This window comes from Zootoca vivipara, chromosome 11, assembly GCF_965207765.1.
Source record: "Zootoca vivipara chromosome 11, rZooViv2.hap1.1, whole genome shotgun sequence".
Taxonomy (NCBI): Eukaryota; Metazoa; Chordata; class Lepidosauria; order Squamata; family Lacertidae; genus Zootoca; species Zootoca vivipara.
Genome location: NC_142594.1, coordinates 37,570,717 through 37,597,910, shown reverse-complemented (window position 1 = coordinate 37,597,910; position 27,194 = coordinate 37,570,717). Strand labels below are relative to the sequence as shown.

The 27,194-nt window shown below is 43.0% G+C and overlaps 1 protein-coding gene across 24 annotated transcripts in view; it reads right to left on the bottom strand.

The window, feature by feature from the left end:
• KIAA1217 (KIAA1217 ortholog) overlaps positions 1–27,194 on the bottom strand; it is a 360,449-nt gene that overhangs the window by 138,826 nt on the left and 194,429 nt on the right. The window contains exon 1 of one of the 24 annotated variants that reach the window (XM_060280836.2): positions 24,669–24,876. The exons of 22 other annotated variants lie outside the window; for them this stretch is intronic. In XM_060280836.2, coding sequence (XP_060136819.2) covers positions 24,669–24,776 — 108 coding nt within the window. In that variant the 5' untranslated portion in view covers positions 24,777–24,876. Of the gene's footprint in view, positions 1–5,521; positions 5,618–24,668; positions 24,877–27,194 lie in introns of those variants that run through there. One more of the 24 variants, XM_060280840.2, reaches the window with a different exon arrangement.

The window sequence follows — 27,194 nt, the reverse complement described above, 5'->3', positions numbered from 1 at the left end:
GATACATTAAGAAAGCTGCAAAGAAAATCTGCCTTGATGCCTGCCAGATAATCTTGCTTATATGAAATGCTTTGAATGAGAGGGCCAACAGCAACATTTACATGACAGAGCTTTTCTTAAGATTTCCAAATATACGTCTGCAACGACAAAACGGATCCCAAAGGGAACAAATTTCAGAAGAAAAACTGTTTACATCTAAACTTTCCTCCCAACTATTAATAGTACAAGACATCCCATTGGATTGCTTTAAATGAAAGCAGTTATTTGAAATACATACACGCACTCATCACAACCCTTCCTGCTGTATTTGAGCATGGAAAATGAAGCAACTAGTTTATGGAGACACTGCAGTGGACCCATTGGAAAAACCCATATCATGGGGATGGGGAACAAGAGCCCCCCCCCCAAATGTTGTTGAGACTCCCATTAGCCTCAATTAATATAGCCAATGGCTGGGAATGTTAGGAATTGTAGTCCAACACCGGAGGACCACGGGTTTCCCATCCTTGCCTTAGCAACGAAAACAATGGAATACAGTGGTATCTCGGAAGTCAAACGGTATCTGTTCCGGAAGTCCATTCAACTTCCAAAACATTCGGAAACCAAGGCACGGCTTCCGATTGGCTGCAGGAAGCTCCTGCAGCCAATTGGAAGCCATGTCGGACGTTTGGGTTCCAAAGAACGCCCGCAAACCGGAACACTTACTTCTGGGTTTGCGGCATTTGGGAGCCAAAACATTTGACTTGCAAGGCGTTCATGAACCAAGGTACGACTGTACTGAATTGAAACAGCAGCAGACAATCTGCACCAATTCTTTGCTGGGATACAGATGTGTACACCCAGTTCCCACAAGGTGCATTACCCCCTGGAATTCTATACAGAAGGCCAGAGAACCTATCATATAAAAAACAGGCAGCTTGTTCCATTCAGAAAGGATGGACTATGCAATGCAAAGTTCTCTACCTCCCTTTCGAGGAAGCATTTCCTGTACTTCCAGTTTTGTGTGAAAGCAGCCTACTTGACACAATAGCTGTTCTCATGCAGCCTTTGCTCTTGTATCCTGCCAATGGAAGCGCAGGGTGGCTCACATTAAAAAGGATCAGTTCAAATGTCAATAAACCCTCAACCATCATCTCCAAATATAAGACAAACCAGAAACAAGGGGGAGTCAGCAGAATTTTCAATTCCATGATGTAAAGGAATCTTGGTGGATCTCTGAAAATTTCCAAGGAAGCATTTAGAAAGCAACAGCGAGAGAATGCTGGAGAAAACTGGCTTGATCAGGTCTGGCTTCATGGCATCTTTCCATTTATTATTTGCCTTTCACCCTTAGGGGGTTAAATCAGACAAGAGCAAACTTGAAAGGTTCTTCTCCCAAGAGAAAAAAATCACCCAACTTTCCTCTTCCAACATGTGCATGCCAAACCCATTATTAAAAACCCCATTGATCCCTGCCATGTGGCAGTGACTCACTTCCATTAGAGACATGTGCTATGTCAGTTCAAGACTTCTTGACTGTTTTTATTACACAAAGCACTAAAATTCTACAGCTATAACAGTTTCAGTTTGTGCCAACCTGTTGCAACTACACAGCATTTGCTACTTAAGAACACCAAAAGCTGCACAAATAGATCCTCATTTGCCCTGCTCTGGAATAACTAAAAAGTCAATTGCTGCTGCTACTGAAAAGAAGCAGTTGTAATAACATCTGCAACAAACAAACAAACAAACACTCAGAAGTGCTGCCCTATAAGCCACTGCCTCTTGTCTCCACTTTTTACTGCAAGAATCACTTAAGTTCATGGGATTACACCTAAGATGTTTAAAGAACTCAGTTGTACTGTCTTGTCATTGCAATCCTCTTCTGTGATTGTAAGTAGGGATGAGCTATTGCTCTCCGGTTTGTACCCAAGAAGAGCCTTCAAGTGTTCCAACTAAGCATGTGAAAAGGCTTGAAAATGTATCTTGGGGCAGGGAGAGGTGGCAGAGGTAGTAGCAGGCGCTCTTAGTAGATCCCAGGCACATATTATTTTGGGAATGGAACTACAGATCCCAAAATCCCTGGGGGGTGGGGGAAGATTCTCCTTCTCTGTTGACTTTGCCAACCCCTACTCAAGAGAATCAGAGTAGGAATAGCTGGATTTGTACTAATATTAACCAACACTTTGGGTCCTAGTCAAGCAAAAACTGTTGTATATACTGGTTACGGTTGGGGTCAGGAAACATTTGGGGCCGGATAATTTCTTTCACCCAATAAAGTCATTGGTTGGTTGGCATCCATCTGTCATAGAATCATAGAATCATAGAATCATAGAGTTGGAAGAGACCACAAGGGCCACCCAGTCCAACCCCCTGCCAAGCAGGAAACACCATCAAAGCATTCCTGACAGATGGCTGTCAAGCCTCTGCTTAAAGACCTCCAAAGAAGGAGACTCCACCACACTCCTTGGCAGCAAATTCCACTGCCAAACAGCTCTTACTGTCAGGAAGTTCTTCCTAATGTTTAGGTGGAATCTTCTTTCTTGTAGTTTGAATCCATTGCTCCGTGTCCGCTTCTCTGGAGCAGCAGAAAACAACCTTTCTCCCTCCTTTATATGACATCCTTTTATATATTTGAACATGGTTATCATATCACCCCTTAACCTTCTCTTCTCCATTAACTTGGGAGTTAATGGAAGAGTGTGCCTTAGGGGTTAAGGATCAGTGGTTTAAATGGCATAAAGAAAGTGCCCTTTTGAATAGCATTTGGGGAGGGGGTATCACAGTGAGATAGATGAAATATACAGCCAGCTGAATTCCAAATTACTGGGCATACTTCACCCTACAGCAGGATTTTGGCTGACTTTTAAAAAAATGTTTTCAATGTTTTAATTAATGTTTGGTGTTTTAACATTTTAACTATATGTCATTTGAATTTTGTGCTGAACTGCCCAAGAGACTTTGTTGATTGGCTGATCAACAAATGTTCTAAGCAGACAAACAAAAATAAATACAGAAGCTTCGTATTCAGGTATATTGCTTAGGCCATTAGCTCCTATTTTAAAACCCACATGCTTCCATGAAATAATTAGCAGCTGTTTGTTATTTCAAGTCCCAAACATTAAGGTGTCTATTTTTGGATTCTGAAAATAGCTCCTCTTTTGGCTGTCATTAACAGAAATGGATCCATGGAGTAAACTATGACCTCAATGCATATTAAGTGCAGAAGATCAATTATTCTCATCACCATCAATCTTTTTAAGGGAAAATTCTACATAAAAACCCTAGTAAATATTATTTTTACAAGACAGTTTTGCATGGAAGTGTGGTATTTTACGACTGCACGTAAGCAGAGATTGACACAGAAGCCGAGTAACATGCCACCACTGATCATTTATAAAATGCTTTTAATTTGCAAAGTGTCTTAATCTCTTTAATGCACTTAGATAGGAAATTGAGAAGCAGGACTGCTTCACCAGTCAGCATTATGGACCCATCATTAAGATGGTTTGCTGAAGGTCTGTGTGTAAACAGGCAAAGAGAAAATACTAGATGCATTAAAAGGCATGGAAACAAGGGGGGGGGGACTATTAATTCAGGGCTTGCACCAGATTTTCCAGGGCCCTTGGTGAGTCCCACAGGTGGGTCATGCTGCCCTGGTTATCTTCATTGCATCTGAGGTATGTAACACCCTGTGTGTTTTCTGTTGATGGCAATTTGCAGGCACAGCAGTAGCAAAAATAACAGTCTGGCTAGAAAGCACTGCTGTTTGCACCTGCCATTTTAATTTACCCACAATGCCCCTGGGCATAGCATCACTGCAGACCAATTTCCCAGGAGTGTGAGAATTAAAATAGTGGGTGGCAGCCACTGCAAGCCATAGCTGCCAAGTCTCCCATTTTTCGTGGGAAACCCCCGGATTTTAATCCGTTTCCCGCTGGTCTCCTGAATTGAAAAAAATCCCGGAAATCCCATGGATTTTCTACCTGCCAGGGAGGCTCCATTTTGGGTGCTGACGCCGCCTGATTTCCAGTGCCCAGACATGGGTAGCGCAGCACCGGAAGTCGCTTCTACGCATGACCGGAAATGCGTAGAAGCGACTTCCGGTGCCGCTCCGCCCATGCCTGGGCACCGGAAATCGGGTAGAGCGGCACCGGAAGTTGCTTCTATGCAACTCCCAGACATGCGTTGAAGCGACTTCCGGTGCCGCTCTGCCCGATTTTCGGTGCCCAGCCATGGGCTGAGCGGCACCAGAAGCCGCTTCTATGCATGTCCGGAAGTTGCGTAGAAGTGACTTCCGGTGCCGCACCGCTGCTGATCCCGCATTTTTCAGCGGGAGACTTGGCAGGTATGCTACAAGCTGGTGAATAGAAAGCCAGTTGGATCCGAGAGGAATGCTGGCCCTGGATGGCTTTAACTGGCACTTCTGATGCACATGCCTAAATTCCAGTTCATATTAAAGATTCCGTACACTGTGGAATGAGAGCACATCAACTCAGGGCTTTGCTCCCATGGCCCACATTGTGCGTGTTTAGGGTTTATATGCAAGCCAGCACAGGCAGTTTCACAACCCCCAAAACTCTCCAGAACAAACAGGCAATGATCCCACAGTTTTACAAATGATCTATATTGTACATTTTAAACAAATAACACTCCTGCAAGTAGCTCAGTTGGCACCTGTGGCTTTCAAAGACTATTTGATTGCACGGGAAGCCTGAATTTATTAGCAAGTAATTTTTATTGACTTGCAGGCATCTGTTTTCAGTGACTCAATACAGTCATGCTAATAAGACCATCATAAACATACACAGGTTCAGAATTGGACACTGATTCATTCCAAGGCTTGAGACCGAAGCAGACATAAGGTTCGTTATGTGAATGCAGGTATCATACAATTAACATTAAGTTACATGAATGCAATTAGCAGCTTTGGGGAAGCCTGGGCAGCCCTGGGACCCTCCAGTTTAACTCTCTCTCTCTCTCTTCTCCACCATAGTTCCAACAAAAATAAGACCCTTGGAATCCACTTTTTGCATGTCAAGGGAAGTCTCAATTAGGGATGAGCCAGAGTGGCCAGGAAATAAAGGCAGGGTGAGCCAGGGGAGATATCAGCAATGGGCCCTTCCCTCGTCCTGCCTCTAGTGACACTAATGGCAGCATCCCTTGAACAGCAAACCAGAACTACTGGAAGAGATAATGAGAGAGCCTGCCCAAGCTTCAGCTAGCTATTTACAGAACACAAAACATGCACATTAAATTGCATTCGTGCAATTAACGCCTGCATTAATGAAAAGGGAGACTGGGGATAGTCAAATGAGGGTTCCCCCCCCCCAAGGCATCAAAGGTTGTGCAACAGGAAGTTCTGCAACATAAAGTGTTTCTCTCCACTTTATACATATGCACGCGCAAAGGAAAGTGGGTAATAGCCAGGCTGCCATTCAAGAACATACACATGCGCACACATGTTTGATTCTTATTATGTTGGATGTTTTCAGCTGCCATTATCTGTGACTCAAGTGCTACGAGAGAAAGAAAGACTAACCATACAATCCTAGGTCTGCTCAGAAGTAGGCCTAACTCAAGTTCAATGGAACATTCATAAATGGGCATAGGATTGCAGCCTAGATATAACTTCTGGGTCTATAAGGAGACAGAGATAAAGGAAACATGTTGTAGAACTGGAGACTTTTCAGTTTTCTTATATATATAAAAAAGCAAAGCATAAGGAACACACTTTTAAAAAGTTCTGCCTTGGTCAGCATTTAAATGGATTTTCAAATCTAATTGTCAAACATGAATAATGGCTAAAGAGAAGAACGACTGTCATATCTGCCGTAAATCATGATACGTGTGTGAAGTGACAAGATGTGAGCCCCCCTACCAAGTACACAGGTGCACTTGCTCTACAGCAGGCACCCCCAAACTGTAGCCCTCCAGATGTTTTGGCCTACAACTCCCATGATCCCTAGCTAACAGGACCAGTGGTCAGGGATGATGGGAATTGTAGTCCAAAACATCTGGAGGGCCAACATTTGGGGGTGCCTGCTCTACAGCATTCTGGCCAATATGCACAGCCTATCCAGACTTCTGCCCTTCTTCCCCTGTGTTCCATTGATAGAGACAGCAGGACTTAAATACCAAGGTTTAAGATACCAGTTTGATTTTCCATTTGTAAAGAAATGTAGACCGTGGGATGCTGAAAATGTACACAATCATTAGCACTAAACAAACGTACAGAAGTGACCTATTAATCAATTACCTAGATAATGGCAAAAGTAGCCTCATGAGCCTCATTAGACACAGCCAAAAAAGGTTAGCAAGTCGCTTTTAAATTAATTTAAATGCAAGCCTCAGTCACAGTGGATACATGGGGGAACATACCGGTAATATTCTTATTGTTAGCATCAGAAAGCGAAACAAATGAACAAATGAAAATGTTTCAAAATGTGTGCACTGTAAGTTTGTAATTTGAGCCACAATGGCGGGGCGTAAACCTTGGTCAAGGGGCAGACTGCATTAACCGAGGTCAACTCCCAACTCAGAATCCTGGGCAAGTCAGTAAAACTGAATATTTCATACATTAAAATGTTCAACCATACATTTTTTAGCTGGAACTCACCGGAACTCAGTTCGGGCACCTCTCAGATAAGCGCCATTGCCATTGTAAGAGAACAGGAGAGGCATTCATGGTGAGTTCTGGCACCTCTTTTTCTAGAAAAATAGCACTGCAGCTATGAACATACTTTTCAAATTACAGGTAGGTAGCCGTGTTGGTCTGGATCGAAGTAAAATAAAAAAAATTCCTTCAGTAGCACCTTAAAGACCAACTAAGTTTTTATTTTGGTATGAGCTTTCGTGTGCATGCAATATCTGAAGAAGTGTGCATGCACACGAAAGCTCATACCAAAATAAAAATTTAGTTGGTCTTTAAGGTGCTACTGAAGGAATTTTTTTTTATTATACTTTTCAAATTTAGACAATGCTTAGGTGTGTCCTAGAAAAACCAAGACATCCCAATTTTTCCTTTGAGAGCACAATGGTCGTTTTGGGCACTGTGATCTCACATGATTGTTCACCATGATATTGCACTGAAAATAGTGTGGCACCCAGAAACATACATTTTTGGGTGCTGTGAGAGTACAGCCCCCTTTCCAAAAAAAACCCCAACCATGTCTTTTGGACTCTGTGATCTTGTGAAAGCATGGCCGGGAAGATTTGCATACCAGTTTTGAGACTCAACACATTGGAAGGTATGAGAGGGCCACCATCTGTCCTTTTTTTGCAGTCCTCTGTTTGAAAGCCTGTTACAGGACAGTCCTGTTTGAAGGCATATTCAATTTGAAAGGCTGTCTGAGTCCAGTTTAAACGTTAAAGAACTTAGTGCCCAGACAGGCGATGGAGCGAGGACAAGTCACATTAACTTTTCGACTATGAGGATATGCATTTGTTTAAATTATAGCAATTATCTCTAAAGTTGCATCCATGCATATAAATCAGTGCATGTAAATTTTATGCAAATTTGTGTCCCCTTCTGGAATAATGGAAAAAAATCACACCCAATGTAAATTACCTTCTGGGCCTGCCAGAAGCTTGTTAAACACCCAGAGGCCAGTTGTGAAAGGCAAGGGGGAAGCATACTCACTAGGGATGGACAGATGAATATATTTCCAGCACATTTGAATTTCACATGTGATTTATTCATTAGTTAGCTCAATCTCATTTCCGCATTGCTCTGCAATTACGTACTTACATTGGCACTTAGGGCCCTCCTCTCTGTCAGTCACCTGAGATCACCCAACACCAGGGGCATCATATCATGCCTGGTGCTTCCCAAGCAAAAGCTGCAAAGAAGAACCAGAAGCACACTTAGACCATACATGGCATAATGCCACTTTAGACAGTCATGGCTTCCCCCAAAGAATCTCAGGAGCAGTAGTTTGTTAAGGGCACTGAGAGCTGGAAAGGTCCCTAAGAACCATCTAGTCCAACCCCTTGCAATGCAGGAATATGCAACCGTCCCATATGGGGATCAAACCTGCAATTGTTATATCAACATCACACTCTAACCAACTGAGCTGTCCTGTTGTTGTTGTTTAGTCGTTTAGTCGTGTCCGACTCTTCGTGACCCCATGGACCATAGCACGCCAGGCACTCCTGTCTTCCACTGCCTCCCGCAGTTTGGTCAAACTCATGTTCGTAGCTTCGAGAACACTGTCCAACCATCTCGTCCTCTGTCGTCCCCTTCTCCTTGTGCCCTCCATCTTTCCCAACATTAGGGTCTTTTCCAGGGAGTCTTCTCTTCTCATGAGGTGGCCAAAGTATTGGAGCCTCAGCTTCACGATCTGTCCTTCCAGTGAGCACTCGGGGCTGATTTCCTTCAGAATGGAAAGTGGCTGACCCTTATTCCCACCCACAGGGTGGCTTTGCAATCAATCCCTCTTCACAGTCTGGGAATCATAGCTCTGTGTGGGGAAATAGGGAGCTTCCTAACAGTTCTCGCCACTACAGCTCGCAGAATTCTTTGGGGGAAGCCATGACTGTTTAAAAGGGCCATTATAAAATGTATAGTGTGAATGCCTGAGGGCATGCCTGATTATTCATTTGCAACCGCAGCTCTAACTTTCCTGCAGCTGCTAGCATATATTGCCAGATATAGGAAAGGTGGGAATATAATTTGCTTTAAATGGCCTCATGGGTAAAATCCACTGGCACAATGGTGGCCTTCCCCAGACTGTCCACAGCAGAATAAAACTGGTATAGCATACAGCAGGCAGGAGGCTGTACACAGTGAGTCTCAGTATAAGAAAATGAACGTTAGAAATGCACCTCTCTTTACAGTGAATATGCATTCATATACATTCATATGAATCTGGGGTTGTATCTAGCATTATATGCATGCACCCACAAAACCTGCTCCTGAGATTTGGAAGACACTTCAGAGAAGGTTTCTGGACGATGCAGGGGGCTGTAAGGGGTGAGGAGAGGAAGGTGAAATGCTGGTACTGTATCTGTTTGCACAATCTTTGATTCCATGCCCGTCTTCCATGGACCATCTCAGCCCAGAGAGGATCAACAAAGCTCTTTGTCCATGGAATCCTTCAGTGCCTGGGGTAGGCAGAAGTAAGTCGCAATGAATTTGTGATGTGCATATCACCAGAGGCTTCAAGTTCGCTACAGAGGGAACTTGTCTTATAGCATACTTCTGGGCAGATGCCAAGATCTCTACCGTGGGAACTCACAAACAGAATATAATCCTGTAGAGAGCATTACATATTTTGTAAAGTCAAACCATAAACGTTTTTTTCTTGGCCCTGCGGTATGAAACGCAAGGGGGTGGGCTGCTCTGCCAGGCTTGCAGCCATCCCACAAGCATTCTGATACCAAGGATAAGAGTAACACAAATGCCTAGGCATGAATGCACGCAGTATTTCAAAACAACACCCACATGGGAGTTTTTCACAGCAGGCATTCAGTGTCGTGAGACCAAGGACACCCAGGAGCACTATTCCAGCTCCAACACACTGCTTTCCCACCCACCTACCTTTCTGTCTTCATCAGATAATTCCTATTTGCAACATGCAGTCTTAACTCTCAAGGGTATGAGGCTATTCTGGGAATGGAGCATTCCGGGATGGTCCCACGATTCTGGCAGCTACTTCAGAGGAGGAAGAATAGGCGCGATCTCGCACAGGGCATGGGGGAGACGTCTGCCACCAGGCCAAAAAGCCTTTCTTTCAGAAGTGAAGGTTTTAGCACTGGGCAAGTTTTAACAATGCTCTTCTTCAATCGTGTGTGAGCTTTGGGAGGATGAAGAATGCAAGATAAACTAGATCAGCATATCCAGCCCATTGACATGCAATGGCTGAATCATTGTTGCTTCTTCAGGAGGAACCCTGAACAGCCCCCAAATAGTGTGCTCCTTTCCTTGACTTGCACTCTCACCCACCAGAACCGTAAGGCATATATGATGACATAGTTAGCATTATCTAGGAGCTGTTACTGTTCTTACCCATCTGGCTCCTGAAGACATTTGCTTCCAAGGGCTAGAGCTATTGCCAAACCAAATCTGATTATATGTTATTATTAATTAAATTTGTTAGCCACCATATGCCTACACATCTGAGCAATGTACAATAAGTAGTGAAAAACATCAGATACAGCCAAGCACTACTGCTAAATCAAAACCAAGCTGCAACAAACCAGTTAATCTTGGCGAAATGCATGAGCTTTGGTTGATTAGATCAATTCACGAATCCCAATTTGTATAAATCTTAATAGACATGATTCTGAACAAATGAATAAAAAGGGGGGAAATGATTTATGTATCAGGTTGCCTGGAAGGCCCTAATTATTTTTTGAAGGGCGCACACCCAAAGAAATCTGTAGACTCGCAAGCCTAATGTGTACCTTCTGACACAATACGGAGAACTGAACCAGGGTTGTCTCAACCCAACTTGAGCAACACCCAGATCCCCCCAACCTGGCTCACTTTGCTCCAGGAGTCAGCTGAGTTCAGTTTGATTAAATCAATGAAACACTCCAGCCCTACCAATGGCACATCAGACATTAAACTGGCATTTATTGCATTTATTGGTTTTGCCGCATGCTGCTTCGAGGTCCTCTGCAGGCCCTTAAAAAAGCCTACAAACATTAAAGGTAAAGGTAAAGGGACCCCTGACCATTAGGTCCAGTCGTGACCGACTCTGGGGTTGCACGCTCATCTCGCATTATAGGCCGAGGGAGCCGGCATATAGCTTCCAGGTCATGTGGCCAGCATGACAAAGCCGCTTCTGGCAAACCAGAGCAGCACATGGAAACGCCGTTTACCTTCCCGCTGTAGCGGTTCCTATTTATCTACTTGCATTTTGATGTGCTTTCGAACTGCTAGGTTGGCAGGAGCTGGGACCAAGCAACGGGAGCTCACCCCATCACAGGGATTCGAACCGCCGACCTTCTGATCAGCAAGCCCTAGGCTCAGTGGTTTAACCCACAGCGCCACCTGTGTCTATATTAACTATTAATATATAGTTAAACAAACAAACAAACAAACACATTAGTAATTTGCTGATGGAGGACATCCTTGAGCTTGGCTTTTGACCAAGGGGAATGCGCAGCCTCCAATATTTTTTGAAAGCAGTTTGGAGGTAGGGAAGATGAATTCTGGGCTTGAACAAGATTCCAGGCTACTACATATACCCCCTGATCTGCCAAAAGGAACATGCTGCATGTAGCTTCCCCAGAACAGCAAGCATATAGATAGAGTGATTATTTTGAATACATTGCTGCACTAGAGGACTGAGCCAGTGCAAATTGGGGCCACTAAAGGAAGGAATACCTTCTTTACTGAGGTTGATCTGCATTTTATGGCCACCATAAGGAAGCTGCTTTAAAATGAATCATATGGCATTAGCTGCCATTTGGTAGGCTGACTAGATCTTTCCCCACACTGGGTCCTGGGAATAGCCCTTATCTGACTCTAAAGGGCTCCTGACTACAGCTCCCAAGAAGAATAGCCTTTCCTATAGCAGCCAACACAGGACAGCTGGAATAAGGGCTGGGCAGGAGAATGGAGACAAGGCCATGGCTTCCTATACAAGCAACCCCCCCCCCTCATTTATGTGTTGAGACATTCACCGAAACTGGGAAGCCAACAGCCCCCTTCTTCTCTCCCTCCAGGAGCTGGTGTCTCAAACGGAACACGACCCAGGGACCGCAGTAGCCTGGGCACGCAATTAGCAGAGCTTATCCACGCAGGATCAGCAGTGTTAGCAGAGAGGACAAGGCAGATGAGAGGCATCTTGTATTTTCATAAGCAGTTTATTTACAGCATCTTAGAACTCTTAGAAGAGAGAGTGAGCAGTGCTCCTCTCCTATACTCCTACAGCAACAGCAACAGACTGAGTACAGCAACCATTACACAGCACAGCGATAGATACAGATCAGATAACAACTAACTCATACAGCAAACTCAGCATATATTGGAAAAGCCTAGACATGTGACACACTATCTCAGCAACATGTCTAACCCTTAAGGTATAATGCTTAAGGTGGAACTGAATATGCACACAACCATGCACATGTGCATTGTGCCAAACCCTGAACTGACCCAGAAACATCACAAAAGGGGTGGAATGGGGTGTTTGCAGGATTTTTCAATGGTGTTTCAAATCTATGCGAGTTCACTGAGAACATAACCCCCCTGCAAATGGGGTGTGTGTGTGTTTGCCTGTACAAAAAAAAACCTTTCCCTTTGTAACGTGGTGGTGGTGGGAATCTAGAGAGTCCAGAAGACTAGCTAGGTGCTTGTGGTTTTCAACAATCAAATTGCAGGACTCAGCTATAAATAAAATGTTTCAAGTGTGTTTTAAGTGCAATATACAATGTGACACTAGATGGTGATGGTGAGCCTTATGGAAAATTCAATGCATTTCAAAAAAACAAAAGCATTTTCAGAACGGTTTTTATATGTGTGTAGATTCCACCACAGGATCAATTCTCCACTGTGGTGCTGCACGTAAATCATCCCAAGTCTTTGGTACAGAACCAGGTAATGCATCTTGGTGCTTATGGTTTACAAAGTGCAGGCCATCAAGATGAAGTGGCCATAAAGGGATCATGTTAGTTTGCAAGTGCTGCCATAAGTCTCAAGGGGCTTCCGTTTGAAAGCTTGTTATTTATGTCATGTTAGAAACAAGCCGGTGATGTACAGGATTAGTGATGAGTATAGCCCTTACTCTGCTGTTTGACGTGATTTTTTTAAATGACTACATAAATGGCTTTTCCTGCTTTAATAAATCTTTACCAAAAAAAACCTACGCGCAACAAAGGTTGTTGCATTTGTGACAACACCTATTTTCAACCCCGAGAAGGCAGATCCAGGAAGACTTTCATAGACTCCAGTAACGGAGATCTTGGAAAAAAACAAGCACAGAATGAAAAGATAAATGAGTAGGCTATGGATCTTTCTTCTCCCATACCTAAGATTGAAGGAGCATATCCTGGGATAGTGGTTAGACAAAGCATCTGCCTAGGACCAAGGAGATCAGTGTATAAATCCCTACTCAGCCAAGGAGTTCACTGGCTCCTCTTGGAGTAATTGTTACCACTGCTTTTCACATGTCTAAACCTGCTTTATAGCAGGGAGGAAAAACAATGATCCTCCACATGTTGTTTCTAGAAATGGTCAGGGCTGATGGGAACCATAGTCCATCAACATCTGGAGGGCTACAAGCTCCCCATCCCTCCTTTATGTGGAGGTTCTATGCTTGGAAAGGGTTCCATACTGCATTGAGAAATGTAGCATCAATAGATGTGCCATGGTCAGATCACTTTCTGGTGCAACTAGACTTCTCTGCAACCCTGCCCCTCCACAAGGAGGTGAGACGGATTCGGGTGGTCCCTACCTGCCTGCAGACTGCCTCGCCAGAGTGCCATGTGCTCTGGTTATCTCCCACTTGAATTACTTGAATTACATGGGGCTACCTTTGAAGGCGACTAGGAAACTACAACTAATCCAAAATGCAGCAGCTAGACTGGTGACTGGGAGTTGTCGCCGAGACCACATAACACCAGTCCTAAAGGATCTTCACTGGCTCCCAGCATTTTTCCGAGCACAATTCAAAGTGTTGGTTCTGACCTTTAAAGCCCTAAACAACCTTGGCCCAGTATACATGAAGGAGTGTCTCCACCTCCATCATTCAGCCCGGACACTAAGGTCCACTTCCGAGGGTCTGCTGGCGGTTCCTTCACTGCGAGAAGTAAAGTTACAGGGAACCAGGCAGAGGGCCTTCTTGGCAGTGGCACCCTCCCTGTGGAACGCCCTCCCAGCAGATGTCAGGGAGATAAAGAATTGCACAACTTTTAGAAAACATCTGAAGGCAGCCCTGTTCAGGGAAGTTTTTCCATGTCTGACATTTTATTATTATTCTTCTATTTTTCAGGAAGCTGCCCAGAGTGGCTGGGGAAACCCAGCCAGATGAGTGAGGGTATAAACAATAAAATTGTTATTCTTAGGCATGTCTGTGCTTGTCTCTCCCTAGTTCTGCACATATGAGGAAGGCTAGCCCAGCTTAATCTTCCCTCCACCTCACCCTATGCTTGTCCATCAGGAATAGTGGCTGATGGTGAAGGCTGGCCTCCCTCCCTAGCTGCTGTCACTGAATGGCAAGTGAAAGGTGGTAGGGAAGAAAGTAAGGCAGCCTCCCTCCACATGCCATTCTGCTTCCTATTTTTTAAGAATCTGTAAGCTTGGCACATCCTCAAGCAGAAATCAAAGCCTTCACAGTCATTCATAGAGGCACGCAGGCTGCCCCACTACCTCCCATCAAAGATTAAGAGATATACTCTACTTATTAGCTGGAACAGACCTGACCTCTGCTCTGATAAATCTGTCTGATTATGTGTGATACCTGCACTCGTCATCCCTCTTGGGCAGAGCCCTGACTTGCCTCTGTGTTGTGCTTTGCATCGTTTTTTATTCCAATTCTGTAATATGTATTTTAGAGCCCGGTTGCAGGAAATGCAATAAAACACTGGCATCAGCGTAACCACAGAAATGTGTGCATCACCCTTTAGAAATGTTTGCTCATCTCATCTACATCTCTTTAACTTTCCTTTTTACATCCATGCATTCTACACGTACAAATTCATCCTCTGCAGTCACACAAGGACTCACAAATATAATTTGTGCACAGATTCATTAGTTCTACTCATAAACAACTGTTGTTTTATTATTATTATTATAACTTGCTGGTTTAGCACTCCATTAATTTGATTTGCTACTATTCACATTGATTTGATTTGCAACTCATATACACATTTCATCTCATCTGCCCTTATCTTGCAAGATGTATCCTCTCAATACCCATTTTACAGATTGGTAACTTACAGATCAAGCCTATGCATCTGTACTCAGAAGTAAGTACCACTGAGGGCAACAAACTGAGACTTGAGCCAAGGAGTGATTGGATCATATGTGCTTGCCCTTTGGGGGTGTTAGGGACCTAATTGCCTGTAGTACTCAGGCATGGATTTACAGTAAGTTATTTATTTATTTATTTATTGAATGAATGAATGAATGAAAAACGTTCTTTATTGAAATTCATTAATACCATTACAGATTTCACTTCACACATACACATACAATATATATATATATATGTGTGTGTATATATATATGTGTGTGTGTGTGTGTGTGTGTGTGTGTGTGTGTGTATATATATATATATATATATATATATATTCTTAAATTACCATGTTTCTCATATTATAAGACACCGTCTTATATTTATTTTTCCTCAAAAAAACACCCACTATGGCTTATTTTCAGGGGATGTCTTATATTCCTTGAATGCTTAAAAATCCTGCTATGGCTTATTTTATGGCTACCTCTTAAAATAGGAGAAACAGGGTAGTTTAACTTAGAATGTTACACCATCAAAGAAAATATGATGTAACATGCAGTAAAGTTCATGTTAATTTTCCAGAGTTATTCCCATTCTCTCATCATAATGGGACGTCCGATATCCTGCGCCCATCTAATCAAGACCATCTTCACCTCCTCCTCCTTGACTTCCCTGTCAAGGAGGAGTCGGTACATCCTTGTGATAATATTGGTGTCATTATTTAACAGCACTATTTCAAATTTAGATTTAAGTTACTTATTCAAACACTCCATAGGATCTATCCTATGTCTATAGTCTATATTCTATGTCTATATTCATTCAGTGCAGTCATAACCTTCAACTGCCGGATTTTATTTAACAATGGCAAATTCCTTCTTTTGAGCAACAGACAGAGATTTAGGCCTAGCTCTCATTGAGACAGTAAACCTGTTTAATGTCCATTCATTACTTTATAATGCGGTGGCAGCTCTCAGGTCTGAATGCTTCTCCAGAAAAAAATTAATAGAACCCCCACATGCAGAACAGTAGCATGTCAAGGGAGAAAGCTAGGTGAGGAATTTTTTACTAGTTATTCAGGGTTTTCTATGTACAGGGTGTTGTTGTTGTTGTCTGGGGAAAATTTCAATCATACAAATTCCCAGCTACAATCTAGAGTGGGACACCCTGTATAAAGATACGATCTCAGTGAGAACAAGACTTTGGTTGCTTAGGAAGCGCAGTTGTATAGTGGACTGTATTGCCCCGGGATGCATGTTGAGGACTGTATGTGTAAATAAGATTCTGCATTAAATTCTACTTTCAAATGCATCACAGGCAGAAGAGTAAGCTTCTCCCTGGCATGCCACCTTTGCGATAGGAGTTTTTCATATGGGAACGTATTCATTAGAACATAAATGTAAGGTCCAACAAATTCCTCAATTGCCTCGCTGGCAATTTCATTTCCCACAAGATGGAAGAAGCAACAAGGGCATCATCTATCTTGGACATGGTTCTCAACTACAGAAAGCAGTTTATGTGCAAAGAAACTCCATGGGGTTGCATTCATTAAAGGCCTATCGTTCCAGAACTGATCCTGTGTTCCCCCCTCTCTCTCTTTCTGAGGTAATTCCTGCAGTGTTAAATGAGACTGTTCCTAATTAAGGACACTTAGGATCGCAGCTGCAATATGTGTGTGTGGTGTGTGTGTGTGTGTGAATATTGTTGTGTTCAGTATTTTTTATAAAAGTAATTATTCACAGTTTTCATAAAGCAGGTTCACAAGCCTCTCTCTGGGCCCTGTTAAAATACAGAAGCATGGTTAGACTCCCATCAACACCAATCAAGGCAAACGGAAACCACTCTTAACTATAAAGAGCTTGCCTTCTGATTGCAAACAGCTGTTTACTAATAAACAGCCACATAAGCAGTCCCTGAAGAGAAGGCTGCAAGGGAGAAATGACATTTAACCACCAGGAGGAAAGAAAAGGGTAACTAAAGGCTTTGTGGAACTGAAACCTGAGGTTTTCCTGGCACCGTTCCCAGCTCCTATTTAATTTTATGTCCTGTGTCAAGTTTTATGTACCCTCCTGTTTGAGTTACCCAAACCATATTTTGTTTCCTTGTTCAACTTGTTTTCAAACTACTGTCGCAGCCCTCTCGCAATATAAAAACAGACAAGTCATGACACAGTGTTTTATCACTTCTGCTTACAATCAGATTTGTGAAGGCTCTCCATTTGTTTGTTAGTTTACCTGTTCGTAAGTATGATAATTTATCCAACAGGTCATCAGAAACAGCATGGCTTAGGAATGCACCAGCCACTCGCTGCAGTCCTGGCATGACCTTGAATCATATTACCGTTTGACAGACAAGGGTGACGAGTGCTATCGCTTTACTTGCCTTCCTTGCACAATAAAAACTGTGACATGCTAACAAATGAAATATAATGAAAATCAGTATGCATTCGAATAATGTTATAGAATTTTCTTTTTAATGTTAGAATAGCCACCTTTAGGCATAATACTTACACATAAAGGAAACATGTGGAGGTGCATTATTCTCCACCCCACAATGCCGCTCCCATGGGCCTCCAATGTGGAGGGCAAGCTCTGGAGGTGGGGAGCCTCATGAACTTGCAGAGCCTCCTCAGGCATTTTAGAACCCTGCTTTTCCAAGCACTCCAAAACAGAGACTCCACGTGTACACAAGGCTCCCTACTTCAGTGGTTCGCGCTCCGATGTGGGGAGAGCAAAGGGAACAATGATGGAAGGTGCACAGCTATCATGATTGTCCCTGCTGCCTTTACTCCACCAAGAATAGCACCTGAAAGGGAGCAATGTCTTCATTATTTTAAAATCTCACACACCCATGGTGTGGATGTATCACGTTTTATTAACTGTGCATTGTACTCTATGATAAATTATTGTTCCGCAGTGCAGAGTTTTGTGCCAAGGGAAGGGGAGGTAGTACATGCACAGCTAGAGGCCTCTGCTTTCCCAAATGTCACCAATTCTCAGCTCTATTAGTGGGTAAAAATTTAACCGGAGGAGGAGAAAGAAGTATGGTCCCGCCAAAGGAAGAATGATCACACCTAGGTGGCAGAGCACATGCCTAGCATACTAGAAAGCTTCAGGCTTGGACAAATAACATGAGCTGGTTCAAGGCAGCTCTCTGTGTACCTCCTGCATCCCATGGGGATGTCACAATTTTGAGATGCTGTCCTGCTCACAATGCTGCGTTCATGGACCACATTGGCTTCAATAGTAGCTCTATACCTGTGACCTCTCAAAGGTTAGCAACTCAGCATACTAGCCCTAAACGTAACAGTTAGCAACTCATTGAATGGCTACAGCTTGCGGAGCATTTGTGAAACAGTTTTGTGAAGGAAGGAAGATCTCTCCCTTCAATGACTGGCAGCAATGCTTGGCTCTGCTCTCGTCAGAACAGTGCAATTCTCCGATATAGTAGGGTGCTCTATTCCGAAATTAATGGGCGGTACTCAACTACGTTTCAATCAGAGCAGGCCTCCTTTAATGGTCATGTTCATTCATTTCAAAGAGTCTACTTTTGGTTTATTGCCACTCATGGTACCCCATCCCCTGGATCTTAAAGTACAGCCATGCAATTATTTTTAAACACCCTTGTTTGCAAAGTGAGGTGCCCCTCAGTGAGATCGCCTCCTCATTTACAAGATAGACAGACCTTTCAGGTTACTCACTACTTTTTCAGTGCTACATGCTAAGTCACTTCTCCTCAGACCGTATGAGTAGAGTCCCTCTGCTATTTCCCACCCCTTTCCTCTAGCCCAGCCTTTTTCAACCTTGGGCCCCTAGATGATGTGGCACTACAACCCCCACCATTCCTAGCAAGCATGGCCAGTGAGCTGCTATAGCCATTCTCATCCCAGAATGCCTAATCAGCAGACCATCGATCTAAAACGTATTCGGTCTTCAAGCATTCCCTCCATGAAATGCCTTGATTGCTAATATAAACTTTCCTTGCAAATTTAGATTCCTCCATACAGGGTTCTTCTGACATTAGAAGCAAAAAAAGAAGAGACTTGTCTCTTGTTGACTGTAACAGTAGCATTAATTCTGTGGTTGCTGCGTTACAGTTATCGTAATTTTTCAGTGAATTAAGCAACCCTTGGGTATGATTCAATTGTTACAGAAAGAATCAGCTACTGATTAATGGTTCTGAATGAAGGCACTTCCTAGGGAACCTTAATCATCCCAGGCTCAGGGCAGGATGGCACAGAACTGCAGAGAGGCAAATGGACCAGGCAATTAGCCCTGTTTGACTAGGACAATCAAGCCAGGTATAACAGCTTACCTGTAACCAGGAGCTGCTAGACAAGGCTTTGAACTATGGGTGCCATTATGAGCACAAAGTAATTGAAAAGTCACTGAAATGAAGCTTAAGACTGTGGGTGGACTCATATGGGGCCCATGTACTGTCAAACCATCCTTGCAGGGAACCGAACCTGTAATTTCAAGCTATTTTCGGATAAAATAATAAATAATGCATTAAGGGCAGAGATGATGAAAAAATGATGGGTAGTTTCAAAAGGAGAAACCTATAATTTTGAACAGTGAAATGATTTTTGGCATGCTCCTGGTTATCCACTTTATATGGGTTCGTTTGTTTTATTTTGTTTTTCAAAACTGGTTGTGCTAGTTTCGCTGCTTGCCTTACCTTTTGAAATCTACTTCAGTTGTGTATTTGTCTATCCTTAAAAAAAAAGAAAGAAAAAGTATTCCTGTACAGTATATAAAAATGTAACACCGACACTCGCATCTCTGCTTGGGATTCAGGGTCCAGAAGTTATCATATGGAACATTGAACATGAGCATCACTCAGGGAAGCAGAAAATAGATGTTGCCGAAGAAAGAACTATATTGGTGTTTAGGGTTGCCAGACTCAATAGAGGACAGGACTTCTGTGCCTTTAATTGCCCTGCTCTCTTTTGAGTCTGGAAACCTTAAAGAGAAACCAGCAGACCCTTTGTTTAATTTCCAAGCAAAGGGTCTGCTGGTTTCTCTTTAAGGTTTCCCGACTCAAAAGAGAGCAGGGCAATTAAAGGCACAGAAGTCCTGTCCTCTATTGAGTCTGGCAACCCTATTGGTGTTTCTGACATTTTACACAAACTTTGCTGCAGTTAAAGAAAGGATTTGTCATTATCTTCTACCAGTTAGATCAGTGGTGACCAAACTTGGCCCTCCAACTGTTTTGGGACTACAATTCCCATCATCCCTGGCCCACTGGTCCTGTTAGCTAGGGATGATGAGAGTTGTAGTCCAAAACATCAGGAGGGCCGAAGTTTGGGGATGCCTGTATTAGAGGAATGTGCCAGTATTAGAAGTAGAATGCCTCTGAATACCAGCTACAGGTGAACATGGGCTCCTGAGCCCCACTAGGGTGCCGCAGAAAGAATCTAGTTGGTCAAGGGAACTGTGGATTCAAAAAGGTTGAAAACCTCTGGCCTAGGGGGTTTCCCTTCTAGGTTAATCAGATCGAGAAAGCAAATAGTCATCACTTAAGAAGAGTGTTTATAGTTACAACTGTGGTGTTTTCTTTTTAAAGTATTCCTTCACCCTGGGAAAAAATTACAAACTCCAACTACAAACTGAAAACAAAGGAATGAGGGTCGAAAGCCATAATAATTTGTCAGATGAAGGGCTCATTCAGACTTCCTTTTGGGCTGCATTTATAGGCACAGGTCCGGGCTGTAAAGCTCTGCGCTTGAGTAGGGGTTTTTTTGGTGTGTGTGTGTGTGTGTGTGTCCTGGCACTTTTCCCAGGAAACCTGCATTTCACTGTGGAACTGGAGCAAACTGCAACCAGGTTTTCCATTGGTTGCAATTTGCTCTGATTCAGTGGTAAAACACATGTTCTGACATGGAGCTTTAGAGCACAGACCTGTACCTGGAAAGTGCAGTATAAAAGGAAGTTTGGATGAAGGAAGCCAAGCATGTTAGTCCCTTTCCAATCAATGAATGCAGACATGTGTTCGTTTAATGTCAGGCGAACAGACTGTCATGCAGCTTCCTTTCTAAGAACCTCATATAGTAGTGGAAACAAACATATCTAGATGCAGATAGTATGCAGGTTGACCACTCTTAAAAACACAGAGAGACACAAAGACACGTAAGGACTTCTTAGGTTGGAGAAAGGGAACCTTTTGATCCAGCCCCCTATGTCCATACATCTCACAAACCTCCCAACATGCCACCAAACTAATCATGGCATATTCCAGGTCCAGAAATTGCTCCAGGTGACTCAGTGTGACTGTCACACTTAAAATTACTTCAGAGTGGTGTGACTTCTTCTAATCACCAGTATGAGAAGCAGAGTTCACGTCAGGAGCAAGTTAACAGGGGATCTTCTTTGAACTATTTCTTCCATTCTCAAAATCCAAGGTGCGATCAGTTGATGTTATTCCTTGCCTGCTTCCTATTTGTAAATATGCCTTGACTGAACCAGGAAATTGTGAACCCCACAATACCCTATTGCCACACATTAAAGTTGCATCTATTCAATATACACACACCTCTGTTTAAAAGAAAATTAGGTCACAATATTAAATGAGGATTCAAACTTGTCACATGCACATATATTACACATCTAATTTGCACAGGCACCCATTAGTATTTAGAAAAGGTGAATCTGAATAATATTGTTCCTCTTGCTGCTTATTGTTCCTAATTGATGAGTTAGTACACAAGGACAGCCCATCCCAGCAGAAGCTCACTTCTCAATTCCTAGACTGAACTAGAATGTTTCCCTTTTCTCTTGCCATCTTCTTCCCAAACATTCCTGTGTGTGTAGGGGGGGGGGAGGGGGGAGCCTCAATAATTCACATTGTTTATCACCTCTCAAATTAAGATTTATCATGAAACTGTTGAAATTTGAAATTCCTCTCCTCTCTCCACTAACCTAGGATAAAATGCTGCAGATCTGATACATATTTGTAGGACAGGTTGTAAGGCAAGAAAAGAATAAATTGTCACATGCTATCAGATTGTTATTATTTTTAAAAATGAAGTTGTTATGGAAATCCTAGTCTGGACTGTGGCTTGGATACTAAGATACAATTTGAATTCCCATGTTGCAATGAGTTTTAAAGAAGCAGTGGTTGTTGCCTTAAACAGAACTCATTGAACTTCTCTTGCCTGAGTCTGACACCAAAATGCAAACTTTTTTTGGGGGGGGGACCCTTTATTATTCATAAGAAAACCTGGCAGGTCATACCTGGAAGCAAAGGAAGAAAAGGGTGTGTGCATTTACTCACTCTATTATGTGGACAGAGTGTGAAGCTTTCTGCGAAAAGAGAAAGATAATCTATAATGCAGGTGAGGGGTTTGCATTTCCTAAAAGTAGCATCACCTCTGACAGACCTGAAAGCAAAGCCTAAACTTCCATCTTCTGATAAAAACACTAAAAAGTAATGACATGTTGCTTAGCACTCAAACACCTCCCATGTTTCTTTAATCCTCAGTAACTCATTGAAGTATAAAGTTAATATAACTACAGTATCAACAGAGAACTAGGGAAAGTAACTTGTCCACAGCCACCTAATGAATCTGATATCCAGTGTCTTCAACACATTTTCCTTTTACATGAATCACAGCAGACATCCCTCTTTCCTTTCAAAAGACCATTCCTCATTACGCCAATTAAAAAGGGATTTCAAAAGACGCACTGTCCCCTGCAATATTTCATCATTACAATAAATTATATAAGGAATTCAACATTTGTTTCCTTCATTAGTAGTTGTTCTTCAGCATAGCTGAAGACTTTTCATCTTAATTGGTTAGCTACGAGGCTTTTCCTGAATTTTATTCTGGGTGCTAAAAGCACTGCAATCACATTTCCAGTAAAGCCTATCTACTGGGCTGGATTAATCTAAAAGCCACAGTGGGGTAATTACTGGTCCACCTTTATTAGGGATAACAAAGAGGCCACAAGGTCATGAGCAAGTTCTTTTTTTTTTTTTAGCTCTGCACAATTCTACTTCAGGCTGGAAATTAAAACAAAAGAAAGTGGTGGGTAGAAAAAGGCAGATATGGTCTAAAAGCCCCCAAATACGTACCAGTCTTAAGATGGAATAAAGGAGGACTTGTGCAGAAATAATTAGATTAGCCCCCACTAGGTGCTATGTAGATTTCGAACTGAGCCAAGAGCTACAGTGAAAAAGAAGAAATACCCTTTTATGAAGATTAGATGGGCTATCCAGCAATTGAATAAATGGTAGGCCTATCGGCAACTACTATTACAATAGCAGCTACGAATGCAACCTCTGTGTTCAGATGCAGCAGTATTCAGAAACCATTATCACAGGTGTCCATACCACCATTGGTTCATCTGGCTTAGTACTGGCAACAGCTCTCAGACAGGCAGGGGCCCTGTCCCAGCTCTACCAAGAAATGGCAGGGATTGAACCCAGAACCCTTTGCAATGTCAAGGCTGTCCTCTATGTCTGAGCTGCAGCATCTCCCCGCTGCTTTGCATGCTAATGACAATTTCTGACAACTCCATGCAGAGCTGCAAAATAACTCCAGTCTAAAACCTTAGGCAGCCACTGGCAGTCAGCGTCAACAATAATAGGTGGACCAGTGTTCGGAATCAGTATTCTTTTGTTTCTGTGCTGACAAAGGGCAGAGGGTGGCTACTGCTGTCTGACCCAGCTTATGAGCTGCTACTGAGGACAGAATGATTGAGACGGATGTTGTTAGGTGCCAACCAGGCAATTCTTTTATGCTCACATACAATATGTACCAATGGCCAGAACACAGTTTGGGGGCTTGAAAGACGTGTCCTGGGTAACTCATACAAACTCTGCTTCAGACCCATCTATACAGTAGGCATAATAATAATAATACACCCTGATGAATGGCTGGCTGGATGAACAGAATCTTGTAAAGCATTGTGCCCCAGTAAACAAACTATATATATTATTCACTATTGTTTATGGGAACCCTATCCACTCCATTGTAGCAGGCTTATGTAGAATCAAGACTGAACACGCTGAATTTTAAAATGAAAGCACTTCCATCTGATCTGAACCGCTGCTTCTCTAACCTATTTGTGGACCCTACAGCAATAAGGGAGGGAGGACTCCAGCAATGCTCAAACTCTCTTCTTTCTTGTTATTTTATATACTTAAGACCTGGGACTTGTTACTGAAAACCAGCTGTAAGGCTAAGCTTGCATTCATACCAAATCCTACCATCACACTCCACCTGCTTTTGGGGGGGGGGGGGAAAGGGGGAAAGAGAATGCAAAACATGCTTGCAGAACAACAGACGACTGTTAGAATCAACACAACAGAAGCAACAAACGGGAAACATCTCAGTAATCTCCATAACTTAAAAGTACATGCTCTATACTATACGGTCGATTCCACGATGGACCACGTTCAAAAGAAGCCTACAGTCTACTAGTTACATTACAGCTCATTAAAAATATACAGTAACTTAATTACACTTTTAATGAGGGCATTTAATATAACTTTTTAAGAAATGCATTTGGTTTTGGAACACAAAGCGATTTGATGTTCAGTGTTGAGAGAGTATATTAAATCAGAACTCTCACACGCCTTACGTAAAAGCTAGGTAGTATTTCGATGCTTAATCTTTGAAAGAAGATTTGATAAAACATCCACAGATCTCAAGCGCGATCTCAAACATTAGTAAGAACATTCCCCTTTCCAGTCACATATGTTTGAAGAATTTAACTTTTCCTGCATAATCAGTGTACAACACCTGGAACCTACAAAACAAAGCCACAGTTTTAACTTCTCTTGTACCTGGTTAATTTTGTACACACCACAGGAACAGCAGAGAGATGAGAAGCTCCTTTTTCTTTGTGGACCTTTTGGCAGAGAACTAGAGGAGTGACCAACATCTGATTCCATATTCTTGGTGTCGGCAATTTCTCAAACCTTTGAGGAAACCACCTCAGCGCGGCATCCTAGATCTCCAAAGATATCCCTTGCACCAGGTACATAGGGAATGCGCATTGAGACGGAGCTGTGAGCAAACGTTCTTGCACATTGGGGTGTAGATATGATTCACAAATAGAAAATACCGGTTTTTCATGGCTTGGCTTGCATAGCAGTCTTTGGGTGTGGCTGAAGTGAAATGAACGCAGGTGTACGCATTGAACTCTGTGAAAGACAAGCTGCCTCTAATCACAAGGAGGACTCCTTCCTCACCTCGGTCAAGAAACAAATAAAAAATCCTCCAAAACAAGCAAACCCTTCTTGTGTGGTTGGGCACCTCTGAAAAATGGGAAGTTAATAAGAAAGGCTTTTGTGCTGGCCGATAGGGACAAAAAGAGATGCATCTCACAAGGAAGATATGTCCATTTCTACCCGCTTCTCTTTTTTGATAGGACATGGCCCAGACACAGATTATGAAAGATTGAATTGGAATAACTGTTAAAGTTGGCACACAGGGTGGGAAGGAGAGCACTACTCAGGGGCATTCCCAATGAACTGAACACTTATCACATAGAAGGTGTGATGATGTCCTGGCTTCCTTTGGATGAGAAAAGGACCATGCAGGAGGTACTATATTCAACCCCCAACATCTCCAGGTTTGGGCTGGGAAAGACTCCCTTTTCTGAAACCATGAAGTGTTGCTGCCAGACCGTGGAGAAAAAACTGAGCTAGCTGCACTGCTGTCCTATCTGACTCAGGATAAGGTCGCTTCCTATGTTCCTATAGAGAAACAAGAGACTTCTGGGGTTGTATCTAGTAACTGCCCTTCCACACTCACAAGGGCTTTTCATCTAGAGAAAGGCTAGCAGAAGAGGAGGAGATTTTCAATGCTCATGAAGAATAATTTTTCAGGGGCTGCTGGAGTCTGCGGGGGGAGGAGGGAGGGGGAAATCAGCAAAGATTGTCTCCCCTCCTCTTCCATTAGTGGACGCCACTGTCAGAGCAAGAGCACCAATTGGATTCCAGCATAGCTGCCAAGTTTTCCCTTTTCTCGTGAGGAAGCCTGTTCAGCATAAGGGAAAATCCCTTAAAAAAAGGGATAACTTGGCAGCTATGATTCCAGCCATTAATGCTTTGGGTTGTATCCGATGCTAGTCCTACTTAGAGTAAATGAGTGTGATCAGATCCATGCACACAAATTTCTTATATGACAGAGATGAACCATGCAAGCAATTTGTGCACCATTCAGTTGTGAAATGGGCAACAGCCATCTGTTGCCTTGTTCTGGATTCCTCGCATCAAGCCTGAAATTGGACTAGATTGTTTTCAAGGCCGCTTTCAACTCTGATTTGGAAGATACTCCAAAGATCATCTACTCTATCAAAGCACAGCAAGAGCCCTGCTGGATCTGGCCAATGGCTCATCTCACAATGGATGACTAGATGGGCACAGAAGACATGAAAGCAGGATCTGAGCACAACAGTATTCTCCCAACTTGTGATTCCCAGCAGCTGAGCTTCAGGGGCATCATGCCTCCCTACCAGCCATTGTGGCCAGTACCATGTTTCTGCCCCATAGTAGTGCCAATTAACCTTCAGTTTCCCACAGATCTAGTCATGCAATTAACATCACAAAATGTCTGAAGCAGGGATCAGGTGCAGTGTCTCTAAGAGGTGCCAACAGAGCAATAGCTGATAATGTAAGGAGCTGATAACTGCTCTTCAGCCTCTAATTGACTTCAGCGGGACTATATCAGTGTCAACAGTTTGTGAAATTGTCCCTTAGGGGCAAAACAATGATTTTTATATCCATTAAAACGCTTTCATCTCAGTCAAATGCACTAGCTTCTTTAAAATCCTCACTGAAAGGAAAGCCTATGAAGAAGAATATAGGGTTAGTGTAAGATTAACTAGGTTGCTGTCCAGTCCTTTGCTGGGGAGAGGAAGCCATTTATTATTTCTATCTCAGTCTTCTGCAGACAAAGTCAGAAATTTACAACAAAATAAAAAAAGCTGCATTCCTAGAATATAATAGAAAACAACAAATCACATTAAAGCGACCAATTCAAATATAATATATAAAGGCAGCTTTAAAAAGAGGCTGAGGCAGTACCGTGGACGGTCCAGAAATCGCCGCATGGATCCAATTGTTCAGGCTGCGCCATTCCCCCTCCCCCACACGCACCACGGCAACACCTCCTCCCTCCCTCCTCCTGGCTTCTCCCCGCCCTGCCTAGAGGAGGAAGTGTTCTGGGCTTTATTGAGCTGCGGTTGGCTGAGTGCCATTTTAAGCAGCCCCTCTCCAAAGCCAGACCTTTTGCGCCACTCATCGTTCCTCCACTGCCACTGCCAGCCACTGCAAGGCACAGGTAAGCAGCCACTGGGGCTCATC